General features: G+C 43.8%; 1 protein-coding gene across 2 annotated transcripts in view; it reads left to right on the top strand.

Annotated features, from left to right (window-relative positions):
• The window catches only part of LOC105485199 (cytokine receptor like factor 3), a 56,589-nt gene that overhangs the window by 1,828 nt on the left and 32,510 nt on the right, over nucleotides 1-22,251 (top strand). Inside the window, exons 1-2 of one of the 2 annotated variants that reach the window (XM_071082669.1) lie at nucleotides 920-946; nucleotides 20,614-20,821. In XM_071082669.1, coding sequence (XP_070938770.1) covers nucleotides 935-946; nucleotides 20,614-20,821 — 220 coding nt within the window. In that variant the 5' untranslated portion in view covers nucleotides 920-934. Of the gene's footprint in view, nucleotides 1-919; nucleotides 947-20,613; nucleotides 20,822-22,251 lie in introns of those variants that run through there. The other variant, XM_071082668.1, reaches the window with a different exon arrangement.

Raw genomic sequence — 22,251 nt, 5'->3', positions numbered from 1 at the left:
GACTCTAGATATAAGACATTGTATAAAAAGAAAGATATTAAAATACCATCTAACATTTCAGTCAGTTAAGGTGTATTATATATGAGCATGATTATTGTTTGTGTATTAACAATTAAGAATCAGTAGAATTGACACTAAATGAGTGAGTTTACCACCTGGGAGTAATTAATTTCTCGTGATATTGGATGCATTTAAAAAAAATCATGTGATTACACCTTAGATGGTTTAGTATTCAATTTTCAAACCTATACTTTTTTCAATTTTATATCCAACAATTTAAATACAGGACATGCTTCTCTGTAGTTTAGTTTATTATAAGTTTTGTTTTGTTTTGTTTTTGAGGCCCATTGTCTTGAGCTTGAGACAGAAAACATTAAATGGACATCCATTACAATTAGGTTCCTGATGACATTGCCTTCTGACTAGACTGAGTAATAATGTAGTTCTCTTTTGTGAGTGTGAGTCTCTTTTGGGAATGTGTTTTGTGCCAGTGGCAGTTACAACAGCATCTCTCGAAGCTAACTCTAGGGGATTGTGCATGTTTGGGTTTGTGGCATAAGTCCTCCGTGAACTTGCATTTTAAGGAAGGTCTATGGTACAAAAATATTATCAAAATAAGCAGCTGCTTTTGTTTGGTGGTTAGGATATTTTTAGGGTTCCAGTCATTTTCAGAGTAACTATGTAAAATATATGGCACTTTAGTCAAGGATTTTGCATGGGAGAAGCATGAGAAGAGCAGAGAGGAAGGGATGCCACCTGTTGTCTTTATTTTTTACTTGCTGATTTTGTATCTTTTTGGCATGTGATTTTTGTTTTTGTTTTTCTTTTGTTTTTCTTTTTTTTTGGTGGGAGTGTGGACAGGGTTTTGTTGCATTTCCCAGGCTGGTCTCCAACTCCAGGGCTCAAAAGATCCTCCCACCTCTGCCTTCCAGAGATGGAATTACAGGTATGAGCCACTGTGCTGCCTGGCATGTGAATTTTTTATTGAGATATAATTCACTTGCCATAAAAGTCATGCCTTAACGTTTACAATTCAAAGGTTTTTAGTATATTCATAGAGTTGTCCAACCATCACCACTGTCTAATTCAGGTATGTATTCATCACCCCCAAAAGAACTCCTTAGCTGTCACTCCCATATCCCCTGGCAACCACAAAACTTTCTGTCTCTATGGATTTGCCTATTCTGGTCATTTCATATAAATGAATTCATACGATATGTAGCCCCTTGTGACTGACTTCTTTGACTTAGAATAATGTTTCAAGGTTCATTGATGTGGTAGCACGTAACAGTACTTCAAACATTTTTGTGGCTGAATAATTGTTATGTGGATATACCACATTTTATTTATCCATTCATCAATTAATGGACATTTGGATTATTGGATTAATTCCACTTTTGACTATTTGGCTTCTGTAAAGAATTTGTGAACAACTTTTTGTGTGAACATGTTTTCAGTTCTTTTAGAATATAGCTAGGAATTGGTGGATCAAAGGCAACCTTTTGTTTAACCTTTTCAGAAACTCTTGGCATACTTTTTATCTTTTTTTTTTTTTTTTTTTTTTTTTTGAGACAGGACCTTGCTGTCACCCAGGCTGGAGTGCAGTGGCACAATCTCGGCTCACTGCAAGCTCTGCCTCCCAGGCTCAAGTGATCCTCCCATCTCAGTGTCCCAAGTAGCTGGGAGTACAGGCACGTGCCATCACACCCGGCTAATTTTTTGTATTTTTAGTAGAGATGAGGTTTCAGCGTGTTGCCCAGGCTCCTGAACACCCGCTTTGGCCTCCCCAAGTGTTGGGATTACAGGCTTGAGCCACCACACCCAGCTTCTTTTTTTTTTTTTTTTTTTTTTTTTGAGCCAGAGTCTTGCTCTGTCACCCAAGCTGGAGTGCACTGGCATGATCAAAACTCACTGCAGCCTTGACTTCCTGGGCTCAAGCCATCCTCCTGTCTCAGATCCCCAAGTAGCAGGGGCTGTAAGTACATACCACCATGCCTGGCTAATTTTATTTAATTTTTTTAGTAGAGCTGATGTCTTCCTGTGTTTCCCAGACCGGTTTCTTTTTCTTTTCTTTTCTTTTTTTTTTTTTGAGACAGAGTCTCGCTCTTTTGCCCAGGCTGGAGTGAGGTGGCACAATCTTGGCTCACTGCAACCTTCAGCTCACTGCAACCTTAGGCTCACTGCAACCTCCGCCTCCTGGGTTCAAGAGATTCTCCTGCCTCAGCCTCCTGAATAGCCAGGATTACAGGCGCCTGCCACCATGCCCATCTACTTTTTGTATTTTTACTAGAGACAGGATTTCACCATGTTGGCCAGGCTGGCCTCGAACTCCTGACCTCAGGTGATCCTGCCCACCTCAGCCTCCCAAAATGCTGGGATTACCACTGCACCTGGGTAAGCCACCATTCCCAGCTGTCAGGACAATTTCTAACTCCTGAGCTCAAGCAATCCTCTTGCCTCAGCCTCCCAAAGTACTGGTATTACAGGTGTGAGCCGCTGCATCTGGCCTACCTTTTATCTTTGCTTTAGTTTCTTATCCTTTAAAATCTAGCATGAAATTTGTCTCGTGTTAAGAAATCATGTTGTATGAACATTTAGAAGGAAGAAGAATAAAAATGTTTTTAAGTTATTCTGTCAAAACTGCCAACATGTAGCAGTTTCTCCTCTTGTGGTTAAGTTTAGGCTCTACCCTCTTTTCAGAGAAAAGGAAGTTCTGCGTAGGAATGCAAGGATTGTCTGTAACTCTTAATGTTTGAATAAGTTAAAGGCTAGAAAGCTGTTCATTGTCTTCAGGAAATCAGATAATGTTTACAGCCAACTTGGCCTAGCTGATGTTGAAATCATTAAGAATAGTTCTCTATAGCTCGCTGGAATCCTTGGTACTAAGATGTAAATACCAAAGAAATTAACTCCCACTGTCCTTAAATATTCATTTGTTCATTCACTCAATAAATATTTATTGGGTGCCTACTGTAGGGCTGAGAAACTTCTAGGTCCTAGATTCTGTGTTCAAGGAAATAGATCACTGCCCTCCTGGATTTATGCTTTCCTCTTTACTTTGATGGCTGATACTACCCCTAAAAGCAAAATAAGAAAAACGTAAGTTCTGGCCGGGCGCGGTGGCTCAAGCCTGTAATCCCAGCACTTTGGGAGGCCGAGACGGGCGGATCACGAGGTCACAAGATCAAGACCATCCTAGCTAACATGGTGAAACCCCGTCTCTACTAAAAAAATACAAAAAACTAGCCGGGCGAGGTGGCGGGCGCCTGTAGTCCCAGCTACTCGGGAGGCTGAGGCAGGAGAATGGCGTGAACCCGGGAGGCGGAGCTTGCAGTGAGCTGAGATCTGGCCACTGCACTCCAGCCTGGGGGACAGAGCAAGACTCCGTCTCAAAAAAAAAAAAAAAAAAAGAAAAACGTAAGTTCTATTTGTGTATTCATTTTTAGATTTCGCTTCTATTATATCTTTCATCACTTGTCCTATTTCTACAGCATTGGCCTTTCTGTTTGTTATAAGTAGAGATCCAACCTGGCCAATATGGTGAAACCCAGTCTCTACTAAAAAAATATAAATTAACCGGGTGTGGTGCTGGGTGCCTGTAGTCCTAGCTACTCTGGAGGCTGAGCAGGAGAATTGCTTGAACCGGGGAGGCGGAGGTTGCAGTGAGCCAAGATCACACCACTGCACTCCAGCCTGGGTGACAGAGCGAGACTCCATTTCAAAAACAAAAACATAAGTAGAGATAACTGGTCAAAATGTCATGTAGTGATGTCAGCTGGCCACTCAGGCCTCACAGAGTGGCACCACTTTGATGACATTGCCAAAGTCAGGGCCTGGTCTTTAAGCTTTGTAAGTCCAAAAAGTTCATCTTTGTACATTATCAAAGGGGAATTAGTTGAGGTACTGGAGGTGTCTACAGTGAGAAATGCCAGTATTTTATTCTGTGTGTTCTTTTTTTTTTTTTGAGACGGAGTCTCGCTCTGTCGCCCAGGCTGGAGTGTGGTGGCGCGATCTCAGCTCACTGCAAGCTCCGCCTCCTGGGTTCACACCATTCTCCTGCCTCAGCCTCCCAAGTAGCTGGGACTACAGGCGCCCGCCACCTCACCCGGCTGGTTTTTTTGTATTTTTAGTAGAGACGGGGTTTCACCGTGGTCTCGATCTCCTGACCTCGTGATCCACCCACCTCGGCCTCCCAAAGTGCTGGGATTACAGGCGTGAGCCACCGCACCCGGCCTATTCTGTGTGTTCTAATTCACTCTATAACATCACTATGTTGGCTTTCATGTACCTTTTGGTATTCCGATTCAGTATTTCTCAAGACCCTGACAAAAGCAAGTCTCTGCTCCTTCAAGAGCAAATGGTAAGATCCTTGCGCCTAATTAAGATACTAGTTGGTGGCTGGGCGCAGTGGCTCATGCCTGTAATCCCAGCACTTTGGGAGACCGAGGCGGGCAGATCACCTGAGGTCAGGAGTTTGAGACAAGCCTGACCAATATGATGAAAACCTGTCTTTACTAAAAATACAAAAATTAGCCGGGCGTGGTGGTGGGCGCCTGTAATCCCAGCTACTCGGGAGTCTGAGGCAAGAGAATTGCTTGAAGTCAGGAGACAGAGGTTGCAGTGAGCTGAGATCGTGCCATTGCACTCCAGTCTGGGCAATAAGAGCGAAACTCTGTCTCAAAAAAAAAAACGAAAAGAAAAGAAAGCCGTTATTGCTCCTTTTATCTCCCACTTCCTCTTCTGTTACCCATTTTCAAAACACTACAAAAATCTGAGTATAGTTTGTTATAGTAGTAGTACTTAAAATGTTCCTATTATAGTATTCTAAGAAAAGGTTAAATCCAGATACAGGGAAAACCAAGAACAGGTGAAATAAATAAATAAATATGTATATATGTATATGTGTGTGTGTATATATATATATAATTTTTTTTTTTTTTTAAATGAAGTTTCACTCTTGTTGCCCAGTCTAGAGTGCAATGGCGCAGTCTTGGCTCACTGCAACCTCCGCCTCCCAGGTTCAAGCAATTATCTTGCCTCAGCCTCCTGAGTAGCTGGGATTATAGGTGCCTGCCATCACACCCAGCTAGTTTTTGTATTTTTAGTAGAGACAGAGTTTCACCATGGTGAAGGCTGGTCTCAAACTCCTGACCTCAGGTGATCCGCCCATCTTGGCCTTCCAAAGTGCTGGGATTACAGGCGTAAGCCACCACACCCAGCCCAGATGAAATATTTTTAAAATAACCTATAATTCTACTACTTACAGACAACTGCAGTTAACTTTTATTTATTTATTTATTTATTTATTTATTTATGAGATGAAGTCTCACTTTGTTGCCAGGCTAGAGTGCAGTGGCGCCATCTCGGCTCTTTGCAACCTCTGCCTCCTGGGTTCAAGCCATTCTTCTGCCTCAGCCTCCTGAGTAGCTGGGACTACAGGTGCGTGCCACCATGCCCAGCTAATTTTTGTATTTTCAGTAGAGATGGGGTTTCACCATGTTGGCCAGGATGGTCTCAATCTCTTGACCTCATGATCCACCTTCCTCCACCTTCCAAAGTGCTGGGATTACAGGCATGAGCCACCCTGCCCGGCCTGCAGTTAACATTTGATGTATCTTTCTATATATATTATTCTGCAAAGTTGAGAGGCTACTATATATGCAACTTTGTATCACTTTTTAATTTTTATTAACATTATAAGCATTTTGTTAACATTATAAGAATTTTGGTAACGTTATAAGCATTTACAAGAATATTTTCCCATGTAAAGCCTTTTTTTTTTTGAAGACAGTCTCACTTTGTCATTCGGACTGGAGTACAGTGGCACCACCTTGGTTCACTGCAACTTCCAAGTCCCGGGTTCAAGCGATTCTCCTGCCTTAGCCTCTCAAGTAGCTGGGATTACAGGCACATGCCACCACACCCGGCTCATTTTTTGTATTTTTAGTAGAAGGAGGTTTCATCATGTTGCCCAGGCTGGTCTTGAACTCCTGAGCTCAGGCTGTTCACCCACCTCGACCTCAAAAAGTGCTACGATTACAAGCATGAGCCACTGCGCCCATCCCACAGCCTCATTTTTAATGCAGAGTTGGAGTCTATTATAAATACTTAAGGGAACATTTGTTGGTGGTAGGTTGCAATATATTGATTCTGGCACTCCAAAGTACTGGTAGCAAAACTAATTGCACATAAGGGGGGTAAAAATAAAAGCCACACATATAGAGTCAAAACAACAGGGATATATTCTGAGAAGTGTGTCATTGGGCGATTTTGTCATTGTACAAACCTAGATGGTATCATCTGCTACACTCCTAGGCTGTATGGTATAGTCTATTGCTCCTAGGGTACAAGTCTGTACAGCATGTTACTATACTGAATACTGTAGATAGTTGTAACATATTGTAAGTGTGTATCTAAACATAGAAAAGGTACAGTAGGCATGGTGGGTCACACTTGTAATCCCAGCACTTTGGGAGGCCAAGGCGGGAGGATCTCTTGAGCCCAGAAGTTTGAGACCAGTCTGGGCAATATAGGGAGACCCCATCTCCACAAAGAAATTGAAAATTATCCAGGTATGGTGGTGCATGCCTGTGGTCCCAGCTACTCAGGAGTCGAGAGGATTCCTTGGTTCCTTGAGCCCAGGAGGCTGAGGGTACAGTAAGCCATGATCACACCACTGTATTCCAGCCTAATACAGTGTAGACAACAGAACTAGACCCTGTCTCAAAAAAGAAAGGAAAGAAGAAAGGGAGGGAGGGAGGGAGTGAAGGAGAGAGGGAGGAGATACAGTAAAAATATAAAAATATAGTAATATAATCTTACGGGACTACCATTATGTATGTGATTGTTATTGTCCAAAACATCGTTTTGTGATGCTTGACTGTATTTGTGTGCAAAAGACCACATATTTACGTTGGTTTTTGAGTCAGTCTTTTCGACCAATAAATCTTTTCACAAGTTTTTTTTTTTTTTTTTTTTTTTTTTTTTTGAGATGGAGTCTTGGTCTGTCACCTAGGCTGGAGTACAATGGCACGATCTCAGCTCACCGCAACCTCTGCCTTCCAGGTTCGAGTGATTCTCCCGCCTCCATCTCCTGAGTAGCTGGGACTACTGGTGCACACCACCATGCCCGACTACTTTTTCTATTTTTAGTAGAGACGGGGTTTCACCATATTGGCCAGGCGGGTCACAAACTCCTGAGCTCGTGATGTGCCTGTCTTGGCCTCCCAGAGTGTTGGGATTACAGGCGTGAGCTACCATGCCTGGCCTACAAATTGTCTTTTTTTTTTTAACTTTTTATTTCCTGAACAACACCGATGTACAGAAATCATCTTTAAATATGGCACTCTGGAAGCTGCTGGTTGAGTTTAAGACTCCCCAGAAATATAGAAGGAGGTCAAGGAGAATTAAAACAAGCTGTTCTGGCCAGGCTCGGTGGCTCACACCTGTAGTCCCAGCACTTTGGGAGGCTGAGGTGGGCGGATCATCTGAGGTCAGGAGTTCGAGACCAGCCTGGCCAACATGGTGAAACCCCGTCTTTACTAAAAATACAAAAAAGTTAGGTGGTGCACTTGTAATGCCAGCTGCTTGGGAGGCTGAGGCAAGAGAATTGCTTGAACCTGGGGGTCAGAGGTTGCAGTGAGCCTAGATTGCGCCCCTGCACTCCAGCCTGGGGAACAGAGTGGGACTCCATCTCAAAAAAAAAAAAGAAAAGAAACTAGCCATTTTCTGATCGGGTGTGGTGGTTTACGCCTGTAATACCAGCACTCTGGGATGGCAAGGTGGGTGGATTACCTGAGGTCAGGAGTTTGAGACCAGCCCGGCCAACATGGTAACACCCCATCTCTACTAAAAATTCAAAAACTAGCCAGGCGTGGTGGTGGGTGCTTGTAATCCCAGCTACTCGGGAGGCTGAGGCAGGAGAATCGCTTGAATCCAGGAGGTGGAGGTTACAGTGAGTGGAGATGGCGCCCCTACACTCTAGCCTGGGAGACAGAGCGAGACTCTGTCTCAAAAAACCAAAACACAAAAGAAAAAAACCCTCAAAAATTTGCTGGGCGTGGTGGCAGGTGCCTGTAATCCCAGTTACTTGGGAGGCTGAGGCAGGAGAATTGCTTGAACCCGGGAGGCAGAGGTTGCGTTGAGCCGAGATTGCACCACTGCATTCCAGTTTGGGCAACAGAGCAAGACTTCATCTCCAAAAAAAAAGAAAAGAAAGAAAAAAAAGTGTATGAATGTTATGTTAGAGAGGTATATTTTTGTGTGTAGATTTTTTTTTTTTTTTGAGACGGAGTTTCACACTTGTTGCCCAGGCTGGAGTGCAATGGCACAATATTGACTCACGGCAACCTCCGCCTCCCAGGTTCAAGTGAGTCTCCTCTGAGTAGCTGGGGTTACAAGCATGCACCACCACGCCTGGCTAATTTTGTATTTTTAGTAGAGATGGGGTTTCACCATGTTGGTCAGGCTGGTCTCAAACACCCAACCTCAGGTAATCCACCAGCCTCAGCCTCCCGAAGTACTGGGATTACAGGCGTGAGCCACCATGCCTGGCGATTTTGTTTTAGTGTAGATTGTAATGTATATAATTTTGATAGAGAACTGGTTTTTTTTTTTTGAGGCGGAGTCTCGCTCTGTCACCCAGGCTGGAGTGCAGTGGCATGATCTCAGCTCAATTTAACCTCTGCCTCCCAGGTTCAAGAAGTTCTCCTGCCTCAACCCCCTGAGTAGCTGGGATTACAGGCTCCTGCCACCACGCTTGGCTAATATTTTTGTATTTTTAGTAGGGACGGGGTTTCGCCATACTGGCCAGGCTGGTCTCCCAACTCCGGACCTCAGGTGATCCGCCCGCCTCTGCCTCACAAAGTGCTGGGATTACAGATGTAAGCCACTGCTCCTGGCCGATAACTATTCTTTTTTTTTTTTTTTTTTTTTTTTTTTTTTTTTTTTTTTGAGACGGAGTCTCGCTCTGTCGCCCAGGCTGGAGTGCAGTGGCCGGATCTCAGCTCACTGCAAGCTCCGCCTCCCGGGTTTACGCCATTCTCCTGCCTCAGCCTCCCAAGTAGCTGGGACTACAGGCGCCTGCCACCACACCCGGCTAGTTTTTCGTATTTTTTAGTAGAGACGGGGTTTCACCGTGTTAACCAGGATGGTCTCAATCTCCTGACCTTGTGATCCACCCGTCTCGGCCTCCCAAAGTGCTGGGATTACAGGTTTGAGCCACCGCGCCCGGCCGATAACTATTCTTATTGCTATAAATCTGGTAAATAATATGACTAATTTGTCATCTAAAAAGCCAAACAAATATAGAACAGCCTTTTATTGTTATTACTATTATTACTGTTTTTTTGAGACGGAGTTTTGCTCTGTCACCCAGACTGGAGCACAGTATCTCAATCTCGGCTCACTACAACCTCTGCCTCCCGGATTCAAGCAATTCTTCTGTCTCATCCTCCCGAGCATCTGAGATTACAGGCGTGCGCCACCAAGGCCCAGCTAATTTTTGTTTTTTTTTTGTTTTTTTTGTTTTTTTTGTTTTTTGAGACGGAGTCTCGTTCTGTCACCCAGGCTGGAGTGCAGTGGCGCGATCTCGGCTCACTGCAAGCTCCGCCTCCCGGGTTTATGCCATTCTCCTGCCTCAGCCTCCCGAGTAGCTGGGACTACAGGCACCCGCCACCTCGCCCGGCTAGTTTTTCGTATTTTTTAGTAGAGACGGGGTTTCACCGTGTTAGCCAGGATGATTTCGATCTCCTGACCTCGTGATCCGCCCATCTCGGCCTCCCAAAGTGCTGGGATTACAGGCTTGAGCCACAGCGCCCGGCATTTTTGTATTTTTAATAGAGTCGAGATTTCACTGTGTTGGCCAGGCTGGTTTTGAACTCCTGGCCTCAAGTGATCTGCCCACCTTAGCTTCCCAAAGTGCAGGGCTTACAAGCATGAGCCACAACACCCGGCCCAGCCTTTTTTTATTATTGAGGGCTATCAGTGAGTCACTAATATTTGCCGTTATTTTAGTTGTTCCTATTAGCCATGAAAGCTTGCGAAACTAAACTTGCCTAATGTTCATTTTCCTTCTGTGTAAAATGAGGATAAGGATAGTATCTACTTTACCTGGCCATTGTGGGAATTAAAATGAGAAACTTATTTAAAATGCTTAGCACAGTGCCTAGGACATAGGAGATTCTTAATGTTAGCCATGATAATGCTAAATATTATTGTTATTCGAGGTGACATCCCCTGCTCCTCCAACTGACAACTTATTCTTTAAATGTCTCCTACTCTCTTTCCCATCATAATGCTCTTTTAATGCTCTGATGCCAGTTTGTGGCTGCCCCAGTTATGTAAGAACATAATTCATTTCATTATAGTTACTTTTGCTTGCCATCCCTGTTACCAGAATGAGAGTTTTTGAGGTGAAGACCATGCTTTATTCATCTTTATAACCCTACTTTCTGGCACATACACAGTAAGTGTTGAATGAATACCTTTATGAATGTTGTGGATGTAATTTGGCAGACATTCTTTTTTCGATTATCTTGGTCTTAATGATGTGCACTCTATTAGATAATCAAGAATTAAACATGTATTTTTTCATATGGTTTGTTTACTGCTACGTAATAAAACTGTGCCAAAGCTTAATAACTTAAAAGGCAACCATTTTATTTGCTTACAATTCTGGAAGTTGACTGGGGCTCAGATAGGTAGTTCTCCTGCTTTTGCTTGGCAACACTTTTATGGTTGCGCGAAGTTGAGGCTGGAATGTCTGACATAGAACATTCACTTATATTGGAGACTTAGTATTAGCTAGTCTCAGTTGGAACACTGGCATACCTGGGCTTTGGTGCGAATCTCTCTCTCTGTCTTCCTCCCTTCCTGCCTTTTCACCTTCCTGTCTCTTTCCCCTTGTCCTCTCCAGAAAAGTAGGCATACTTCTTTCATGGTGGCCTCCAAAAAGCAGATGTTGACAGGTCTTCTGAAGGATGAGGCCTGGAACTGGCACAGGATTAGTTTCACTCTATTGCTGTGCACGTGTGATTGCATTGCTAGTCACAGGCCCAGCCCAGATTCTAGGGGAGAGGACCACACAAGGCCACGAGTAGTTGGAAGTGTGAATTCCTGGTACATTGGGGGCCACTACTGTAACAGATTACCAAATCATATAATATACGTTTTGTTTTTGAAAGTTCTCAAATAAGCATTTTTTTTCCTTAAAAAACCTAAGTGTAAGAGAAACAAGGAGAAACATAGCAGTGCTTACAAGTCCATTCTTGAGTCAGACTGAATTCACAGTCTCTGCCACTTCGTAACTTTGTGATGTGGCCAGTTTCATCTCTCTGACTCCCATGTTACTCATCTACACCATCTACACATGTTCTCTTCACAGGGTTATGGTAGAGTTTAAATTAGACCATAAGTACAGTTTTACCTGGCATACAGGTACTCAGTAGATGATAGCTGCTGCTGTATTGTTACTGTTTCCGTTATTACTAATGACTGATGTCCTGGTATCAGTACAAAAACAAATAGCTAATATATATTTCACACAAAATGAGAAAAAAATATGTTGATTAGCGTCTTCAATTTCAGTTGACTATTTTTATCTTTTTATTTTATTTATTTTATTATTATTTATTTATTTATTGAGATGGAGTCTCGCTCTGTCACCCAGGCTAGGGTGCAGTGGCACCAATCTCAGCTTACTGCAGTCTCCGCCTCCCGGGTTCACGCCATTCTCCTGCCTCAGCCTCCCAAGTAGCTGGGACTACAAGCGCCTGCTACCACGCCCGACTTAATTTTTTGTATTTTTAGTAGAGACAGGGTTTCACCATGTTAGCCAGGATGGTCTCGATCTCCTAACCTCATGATCTGCCTGCCTCGGCCTCCCAAAGTGCTGGGATTACAGGCGTGAGCCACTGCACCTGGCCTTTTTTTAAATTTGTATTTGAGATGGAGTCTCGCACTGTCACCTGGGCTGGAGTGCAGTGGCACAGCCTCGGCTCACTGCAACCTCTGCCTCGCAGGTTCAAGCAGTTCTCCTGCCTCAGCCTCCTGAGTAGCTGGGATTACAGGTGCCCGCCACGATGCCCAGCTAATTTTTTTGCATTTTTAGTAGAGATGGGGTTTTACCATGTTGGCCAGGCTGGTCTTGAACTCCTGACTTTGTGATTCAGCCGCCTCAGCCTCCCAAAGTGCTGGGATTACAGGCATGAGCCACTGCACCCGGCTGTCTTTTATTTTTGATCAGTATATTTTTCTGTTTTTTTGTGGGGGTTTTGTTTGTTTGTTTGTTTTGAGACAGATTGTTACTCTCTCAGCCAGGCTGGAGTACAGCAGCGTGATCGCGGCTCACTGCAACCTTCACCTCCTGAGCTCAAATGATTCTCCTGCCTCAGCCTCCCAGTAGCTGGGATTATAAGCAGGCAGCACCAAACCCAGCTAATTTTTGTATTTTTAGTAGAGACAGGGTTTCACCATGTTGCCCAGGCTGGTCGCAAACTCCTGAGCTCAGGCAGTCCAGCTGCCTCAGCCTCCCAAAATGCTGGGATTACAGGCGTAAGCCACTGTGCCTGGCCAGTTTTTAATGAGTATGTTCTTGTTAGCAAATAGTTTTGTGTTTTGTATATGTGGTTTTCTTTTTTGTTTGTTTGTTTGGTTATTTTTGAGGCAGGGTCTCACTTTGTCACCCAGGCTGGAGGGCAGTGGTGCAAAAACCACCCACTGCAGCCTCAACCTCCCAGGCTCAAGTGATCCTGTCACCTTAACCTCCCAAGCAGCTGGGACTACAAGCCATGCCGCCACACCCAGCTGATTTTTTGTATTTTTTACTAGAGACAGAGTATTGCCATGTTGCCCAGGCTGGTCTTGAACTCCTGGACACAAGTGATCCGTCCTCTAAAAGTGCTGGGATTATAGGCATGAGCCACTGCACCTGGCCTCTGCATATGTCTTTTTAGTAACTAAACTCTGGAGGAAAATATATCAGTCACTATTGTTTTGGAGGGTTGTGAAGGAAATAATCCTTAAGCTTTTGGGTGGCTTAGTATTGAAATACAAACTTGATGAATTTTTGGCATTTTGTGAGCTCTTAATCATGTTAAAACTGGCCGGGCGCGGTGGCTCAAGCCTGTAATCCCAGCACTTTGGGAGGCCGAGATGGGCGGATCACGAGGTCAGGAGATCGAGACCATCCTGGCTAACACGGTGAAACCTCGTCTCTATTAAGAAATACAAAGGCCGGGCGCGGTGGCTCAAGCCTGTAATCCTAGCACTTTGGGAGGCCGAGACGGGCGGATCACGAGGTCAGGAGATCGAGACCATCCTGGCTAACACGGTGAAACCCCGTCTCTACTAAAAATACAAGATAATTAGCCGGGCGAGGTGGCAGGCGCCTGTAGTCCCAGCTACTCAGGAGGCTGAGGCAGGAGAATGGCGTGAACCCGGGGGGGCGGAGCTTGCAGTGAGCCAAGATCGTGCCACTGCACTCCAGCCTGGGGCACAGAGCAAGACTCCGTCTCAAAAAAAAAAAGAAATACAAAAAACTAGCCGGGCAAGGTGGCGGGCGCCTGTAGTCCCAGCTACTCGGGAGGCTGAGGCAGGAGAATGGCGTGAACCTGGGAGGCGAAGCTTGCAGTGAGCTGAGATCCGGCCACTGCACTCCAGCCTGGGTGACAGAGCGAGACTCCGTCTCAAAAAAAAAAAAAAAAAAAAAAAAAATCATGTTAAAACTTTAGAACAGTTGCTTTGGGGTTATATTCAACTGTAGTGGAAACTTGGTAAGTTTTATTTTTTATTATTTACTTATTTATTTATTTATTTTATTTATTTATTTTTTTGAGGTGGAGTCTTGCTCTGTTGCCCAGGCTGGAGTGTGATGGCACTATCTTAGCTCACTGCAACCTCCGCCTCCCGGGTTCAAGTGATTCTCCTGCCTCAGCCCACCAAGTAGCTGGGACTACAGGCGTGCACCACCACGCTTGGGTAATTTTTGCATTTTTTGTAGAGATGGGGTTTTGCCATGTTGGCCAGACTGGTCTTGAACTCCTGAGCTCATGATCCACCTGCCTCAGCCTCCCAAAGTGCTGGGATTCCAGGCATGAGCCACCGTGCCCAGGCCAAAACTTTGTAAGTTTTGATGGTCTGTTACATTAAAGGTTTTAGTGGCAGATTATTTCAAAATATTATTAATCAACATAAACAATGTATATTACAGTTTCCTTTTTGAAATCTTGACTTCTCTGTCATTTATATTCTCAAATCTATTTTGTTACAAATCACCACAGTTGTTTTTGCCTTGAATGGCTAGGTAGCATTTGAAGCTGATTGTCCACCACACAATTCTTTACACAGGGACAGGAAATACTACATGTTGTACCAAGAAGTGTCTTTAGCCAATACATAATTTACAGATTTATCTGGGAGCTCTTTTAAAATAGTGTTCTATGGCCGAGCGCGGTGGCTTACGCTAGTAATCTCAGCACTTTGAGAGGCTGAGGCAGGAGGATTGCTCAAGTCCAGGAGTTTGAGACCAGCCTGGGCCACACGATGAAAATCCGTTTCTACAAAAAATACAAAATTTAGCTGGGTGCAGTGACACATGCCTGTGGTCCCAGCTTCCTGGGAGGCTAAGGTGGGAGAATCACCTGAGTCCAGGATTTCGAGGCTGCAGTGAATTGTGATCGTACCACTGCTCTCCAGCCTGAATGACCAAGTGAGAACCTGTCTCCAAAAAAAAAAAAGTGTCCTGTAAGTACAAAACGGCTTGGTGTAATGAAAGAGCATAGTCTTTGGAATTAGACTGTTTCTGGCACTGCAAAGCCTTGGGTAAGTTGTCTTCTTTGGTCCTCACTTTCTGAAACTGTATTGTGAAGATTTATTGAGTTAACAGTGAACACATGCAACCATTGGTACCACATCAAATATGAAGAAATTCACTCAGCAGTGGAGCTGCATTTTTAAATTAGTTTCATAAAGTCAAGCAAATGAACTTGATTAGTTACATGATTGGATTAAAGGTGACTAGGCTTTAAATCATGAACTATTTCAAGGAAAAGAAAATGATCTCATGGTAGTATCAAGTTTGAAATGGCAGTGGTTGGGATTCTATAAGCAAAAGGGACCAAATTTAAAATGAGAGTACAGGAGGTGAATTTGGAAATTGAGTCTCACTTTTTTAGCCCTCTCTCTGTTTTGTGTTCACATACTTCCTTTTTTCTGAGGCTCTGAAACAAAAACAAAACATAAGCTCTGCAATAGCTGAAGGAGTTTTGAATTCTTTCTAAAGAGGAAATTGACTTTACCTAACCAATGCACTTCCTGTGTATGCTGTATCCGCTAAAGAGCAAGACAGGACCTCAGCGGCATAGTACTCAACTGCAGAATTTCCTCTTGACCATTCGAAATGTATTACAGCGCTCTGACACAAGGTCTTTATTTATTCTGGTATCTGTAATGTGTATACAAGGTACCTGAGGGTCCTGTTAAAAATACAGGTTTGGCTGGGTGCGGTGGTTCACACCTGTAATTCCAGCACTTTGGGAGGCTGAGGCGGGTGGATCACCTGAGGTCAGGAGTTCGAGACCAGCCTGACCAATATGATGAAACCCCATCTCTACTAAAAATACAAAAATTAGTCAGGCGTGGTGGCATGCACCTATAATCCTAGCTACTCAGGAGGCTGAGACAGGAGAATCACTTGAACACGGGAGGTGGAGGTTGCAGTGAGCCGAGATTGCTCCCATTACACTCCAGCCTGGGCAACAAGAGCAAAACTCCATCTCAAGAAAAAAAAAAAATGGCCGGGCACGGTGGCTCAAGCCTGTAATCCCAGCACTTTGGGAGGCCGAGACGGGTGGATCACGAGGTCAGGAGATCGAGACCATCCTGGTGAACACAGTGAAACCCCGTCTCTACTAAAACTACAAAAAACTAGCTGGGCGAGGTGGCGGGCGCCTGTAGTCCCAGCTGCTCGGGAGGCTGAGGCAGGAGAATGGCGTGAACCCGGGAGGCGGAGCTTGCAGTGAGCTGAGATCAGGCCGCTGCACTCCAGCCTGGGCGACAGAGCGAGACTCCGTCTCAAAAAAAAAAAAAAAAGAAAAGAAAAAAAAAATACAGTTTCTAGGGGAGGAGGAGGAAGAAAAAAAATTAACGTTCTGATTTAGCAGTTCTGGGTGGGGCCTGAGATTCTGAATTTCTACCAGTACCCCAGGGGATGTGTTAAAATCATAAGGTATTCTCTCTTTGGTTCTTTTAGAAAGTTCTTTGAAACACACATGATTAACTGCGTTTTCACTCAACAGCATTTGTTTGCCAGATGCTATGTAGATGAGGGCCTAGTTTGCAAATATCTCATAGTTGAATGGTGAGCTGAATCAAGTGCAATTTGGGTTTATGGCCTTTCTTTCTTTCTTTTTTAAATTTTTACTTGGATCTATTTCACAGAAATTCTTTGGTAACTACAGAAATTAGTTAACAATTAATTTAGAATTTTTCTTTGTGATTTAAAGAATTATTTTACTAACTGCACAGATATTATTATAATTGTGTTAATGTCAAATGGAGAGAAAAGGGCTGGATGAGGTGACTCATGCCTTATCCCAGCACTTTGGGAGGCTGAGGTGGGTGGATCACCGGAGATCAGGAGTTCGAGACCAGCTTGGCCAACATGGCAAAACCCTGTCTCTACTAAAAATACAAAAATTAGCCAGGTGTAGTGGCGTGTGCCTGTAATCTCAGCTACTCAGGAGACTGAGGCAGAAGAATGTCTTGAACCCAGAAGGCAGAGGTTGCAGTGAGCCAAGATTGCGCCACTGCACTCCAGCCTGGGCCACAAGAGTGAAGGTCCATCTCAAAAAAGAAAAAAAAAAAGGGAAGAAAATTGTTTCTATGATCTGCCCACCCGGTAGATGATACTGCTCTTTTTCTGTTTTAGTCCTTGGGCATGGGCATTTTTTGTTTTTACGTGGTTGTGCACATTGCTGGGAAACAATATTGTATTCTGCTTTTTAAATTTAGAGAGAATTTAGAGAATAAATAGAAAGTTTTAAATTTCTCCATCAACTGTTGAAATATTGTTCTTTATTCATAATTTGATATGTTCTTTCTTGGTGGAGTTTTCTTATACTTTAAACTTTCGTGGTAAGAGAAAGTTAACAAAAGGGTTAGGGTTATGGTAGTAAACAATATGTCATGAAACTAAGATAATAATATCTGGAAAGCAAAGTATGTTTTTTCTTTAACTTATTGGAGTGACTTATAGTTAGAATTTTCTCATTAAGTGAGAGAAAACAAATTGTATGTTACCTGAATTGTTTTTGAGAAGAGGGCCTTGCTCTGTCGCCCAGGTCTGGTTGTAGTGGTGATCCTCCCACCTTGGCCTCCCAAAGTGCTGGGATTACAGGCTTGAGCCACCATGCCTGGCCTTTTATCTGAGGTCTTTAAAATAAAAATCCAGGTGCAGTGGATCACTCCTGTAATCTCAGCATTTTGGAAGGCCAAGGTGGTAGGATTGCTTGAAGCGAGGAGTTCAAGACCAGCTTGGGCAACATAACAAGCTCTCATCTCTACAAAAAGTAAAAAGTAAAATTAGCCAAGTGTGGTGGCCTGCGCCTATAGGATCAGCTGCTCAGAAGACTGAGGCAGGAGGATCACCTGAGCCCAGGAGTTCAAGGCTGCAATGAGCCAGGATCATGCCACTGCACTCCGGCCTGTGAACAGAGTGAGACCCTGTCTCCGAAATAAAAGAATAAAAAATCTAGTGTCTGTATAGACAACCTGTTTGTCTTCATAATATATTTGACGTGAAGATTTTCCTGTCATATCCCCTAGAATATGGGTTCTTAATCTGAGATCTGTAGATTTAGCGCAGTGTTTCTCAAATTGTGGGCTGCAGAATTACAGGTGTGCTTGGAAAAAATGAGAACTCCATCCATACACTCCTTTAGGCCCTCCTGTCATTTTCTGGTTCAGTAGGTCTGGGATGGAACTCTGCAGTCTGAATTATAACAAGTAGCCTACATGATTCTTCTGCAAATGAGGTTTCATAATTACTGCTTCAGGCAAGCCATGGTTTGGCTCTGAGGGAATTTGTAAACTTCTGAAATTGAATAATTTTTTAGGGTATAGATTATTTATTTTGGGGGGAAGAGGCTTTATTTTTTCTTCTCTTTCAATAAATTTGAAAGGAAGAGGCTTTATAAACCTCTCATTTAGATTCACAAAGAGCACTGTCATTCAAAAAGGATTCATTGTCCCAGCTCTGCATCCTACAGGCCTCTTTGGTTTTTAAATAATTCTTGGTTTTCTTTTAGCATAATGAGGGCGTTTTATCCATGAGGTTTTTGTTTGTTTGTTTGTTTGTATTGTGGCTTTTCATTTTTATTTAGAGACAGGGTCTCACTCTGTCACCCAAGCTAGAGTGCAGTGGTGCAGTCACAGCTTACTGCAGCCTCGACCCCCTGGGCTCAGGTGATCCTCCCACCTCAGCCTCCTAAGTATCTGGGACTACAGACATGTGCCACCATGCCCAGCTAATTTTTGTATCATTTGTAAAGACAGGGTTTCTCCATGTTATCCAAGCTTGTCTCAAACTCCTGGGCTCAAGTGATCCTCCTGCCTTAGCCTCTCAAAGTGCAAGGATCATAGGTGTGAGCCACTGCGCCTGACCATGGCTTGCCTTTTTTTTTTTTTTTTTTTTTTGGAGATGGAGTCTCACTCTGTTGCCCAGGCTGGAGTGCAACGGTGCGATCTCAGCTCACTACAACCTTCGCCTCCCAGGTTCAACCGATTCTCCTACCTCAGCGTCTGAAGTAGCTGGGATTACAGGCACGCACCACCAGTGGGCTCAGCTAATTTTTTTGTATTTTTAGTAGAGACGGGGTTTCACCATGTTAAGCTGGTCTTGAACTCCTGACCTCGTGATCCACCTGCCTCGGCCTCCCAAAGTGCTGGATTACAGGCATGAGCCACCGTGCCCGGCTGACCGTGGCTTTTTAATCTACCATTTCTTTGCTGCTTTTCAGTAAAATGAATTTTAATCCCCTCATAATTAAACAATTTTTAGTATTGAAACATACAATTTTTCAAGAACACCTTTTACAGATAATAATAATTTATAACTTTTTTTATCGAGTATAACAATGTGCTGTTTATTTTACCCACTGTAGTACCTAGTTTATTTTAATTTATCCTCACAGCAACTCCATGAAGTAACTATTATTTATTTCTTTTTTTTGAGATGGAGTCTCACTGTGCTGCCCAGCTGGAGTGCAGTGATGCAGTCTTTGCTCACTGCAACCTCTGTCTCCCAGGTTCAAGCAATTCTCCTGCCTCAGCCTCCCAAGTAGCTGGGATTACAGGCCCGCACTTCCACGTCCAGCTAATTTTTGTATTTTTAGTAGATACGGGGTTTCACCACATTGGCCAGGCTGGTCTCGAACTCCTGTCCTCAAATGATCTGCCCTCCTTGGCCTCCCAAAGTGCTGGGATTACAGGCGTGAGACACTGCGCCCAGCCGAAATAACTATTATTATGCTCATTTGACAAATAAGGAAATTGAGGCATAGAATACTTAATTAACATAACTAAATTGACATAATTTATCAATGATGAAACCAAGATTTGGCTTATTCTATCTGACTTGAAGGGCAATTCTGTGTACTTCTGCCTGTTTGTGCAAATCAATCACATTTGGTTTGTCAGTGAATGGAAGATGTATATATACAACGGAATACTATTCAACCTTAAAAGAGAAGGAAATTCTGTCATTTGTGACAGCATGGATGAACCTGAAGGACATCATCCTAAGTCAAAGAAGCCAGATACAGAAATAAACATATTACATGATATTATTTATATGTAGAATCTAAAAAGGTCGAAATCATAGAAGCAGAAAGTAGAATGGTGCTTGCTAGGGATGGAGTTGGAGATGGGGAGATGTTGGTCAAAGGGTACAAAGTTTCAGTTATTTAATATGCATAAATTTAGAGATCTCAAGTACAGGATAAGGACACTAGTTAATAATACTGTAGTGTGGCTGGGCGCAGTGGCTCATGCCTGTAATCCCAGCACTTTGGGAGGCCGAGGCAGGTGGATCACGAGGTCAGGAGATCAAGACCAGCCTGGCTAACGCGGTGAAACCCCGTCTCTACTAAAAATACAAAAAATTAGCCAGGTGTGGTGGTGGGTGCCTGTAGTCCCAGCTACTCCGGAGGCTGAGGCAGGAGAATGGCATGAATCCGGGAGGTGGAGCTTGCAGTGAGCAGAGATCGTACCACTGCACTCCAGCCTGGGTGACAGAGCGAGACGCCGTCTAAAAAAAAAAAAAAATACTGTCATGTATACTTGGAATGTGTTAGGAGAGATCATAAGTGTTCTCACCACACAGAAAGGTCACCATGTGAAGAGATGGACATGTTAATTAGCTTCACTACAATAACAGTTCACTATGTGTATGTGTATCAAAATATCACACCTTAAATATATATAATTTCAATTAGTCTTTTTTTTACTAAATTGAAGATGATGGTTATATGGTGCTTTTAGATTATTGTGAATTGTACCTATGGATTAGCCTTTTTTAAAGATTCTGATTTTGAGTATTTTGTTATTTCTTTTTAGATCAAAGAAAGTGCATCACAGACAAGAGATGTTCTCAAACAGCATTTTAATGATTTAAAGGGAACCCTTGGAAAGCTCCTGGATGAGCGATTGGTGACCCTTTTGCAAGAGGTGGACACCATTGAACAGGAGACCATTAAACCACTAGATGACTGCCAGAAGCTCATAGAACACGGAGTCAACACTGCAGAAGACTTAGTCCGAGAAGGTGGGAGACCAGGGATCCTGTTACATTAGTGCATTAGTACATTTTCACACTACTGATAAAGACATACCCGAGACTAGGCAGTTTACCAAAGAAAGAGGTTTAATGAACTTACAGTTCCATGTGGCTGGGGATCATGGCAGAAGGAGAAAGTCACGTCTCACATAGTGGCAGACAAGAGAAGAGAATGAGAGCCAAGCGAAAGGGGTTGCCTCTTAAAATACCATTAGATCTCGCTGGGCGCGGTGGCTCAAGCCTGTAATCCCAGCACTTTGGGAGGCCGAGGCGGGTGGATCACGAGGTCAGGAGATCGAGACCATCCTGGCTAACATGATGAAACCCCGTCTCTACTAAAAATACAAAAAACTAGCTGGGCGTTGTGGCGGGCGCCTGTAGTCCCAGCTACTCGGAGTCTGAGGCGGGAGAATGGCGTGAACCCGGGAGGCAGAGCTTGCAGTGAGCCGAGATCGCGCCACTGCACTCCAGCCTGGGTGACACAGCGAGACTCCGTCTCAAAAAAGAAAAAAAATACCATTAGATCTCATGAAAGTTATTCACTACTGGCCGGGCGCGGTGGCTCAAGCCTGTAATCCCAGCACTTTGGGAGGCCGAGACGGGCGGATCACGAGGTCAGGAGATCGAGACCATCCTGGCTGACACGGTGAAACCCCGTCTCTACTTTAAAAAAAAAAAATACAAAAAACTAGCCGGGCGAGGTGGCGGCGCCTGTAGTCCCAGCTACTCGGGAGGCTGAGGCAGGAGAATGGCGTGAACCCGGGAGGCGGAGCTTGCAGTGAGCTGAGATCCGGCCACTGCACTCCAGCCTGGGCGGCAGAGCAAGACTCCGTCTCAAAAAAAAAAAAAAAAAAAGAAAGAAAGTTATTCACTACTGAGAATAGTATGGGAGAAACTGCCCCCATGGTTCAATTATCTCCCGTCGGGTCCCTCCCGCAACACATGGGAATTATGGGAGTACAATTCAAGATAAGATTTGGGTGGGGACACAGAGCCAAACCATATCACATACTAAATGTGATTCGTTCAGATTGACATTTTGCAGATTCCTCAGGATAGCAGCAGGCTTCTTGCCAGCTGTGGGGTTCTTAGAATGTTCTTACCTAGAGACAGTTTGTGATATAGGATGACAGATATACAGTTAGGCATCCCATGGCAACTGCAGTTGAAGTGTTAGTTATAATTAGTTATAAAACAAGAAAGAATAAATGATATGGGGCACGTTGAGATGTTTTGATACGGGCATGCAGTGTGTAATAATCACATTGTGGAAAATGGGGCATCCATTCTCTCAAGCATTTATCCTCTGTATTACAAACAATCAAATTATACTTTTTTTTTTTTTTTTTGACACAGGAGTCTTGCTCTGTTGCCCAGGCTAGAGTGCAGTGGCGCTATCAGGCGCAGTCTTGACCTCC

The sequence above is a fragment of the Macaca nemestrina genome, chromosome 17, assembly GCF_043159975.1.
Source record: "Macaca nemestrina isolate mMacNem1 chromosome 17, mMacNem.hap1, whole genome shotgun sequence".
NCBI lineage: Eukaryota > Metazoa > Chordata > Mammalia > Primates > Cercopithecidae > Macaca > Macaca nemestrina.
This window is presented reverse-complemented; position numbering and strand designations above follow the sequence as displayed.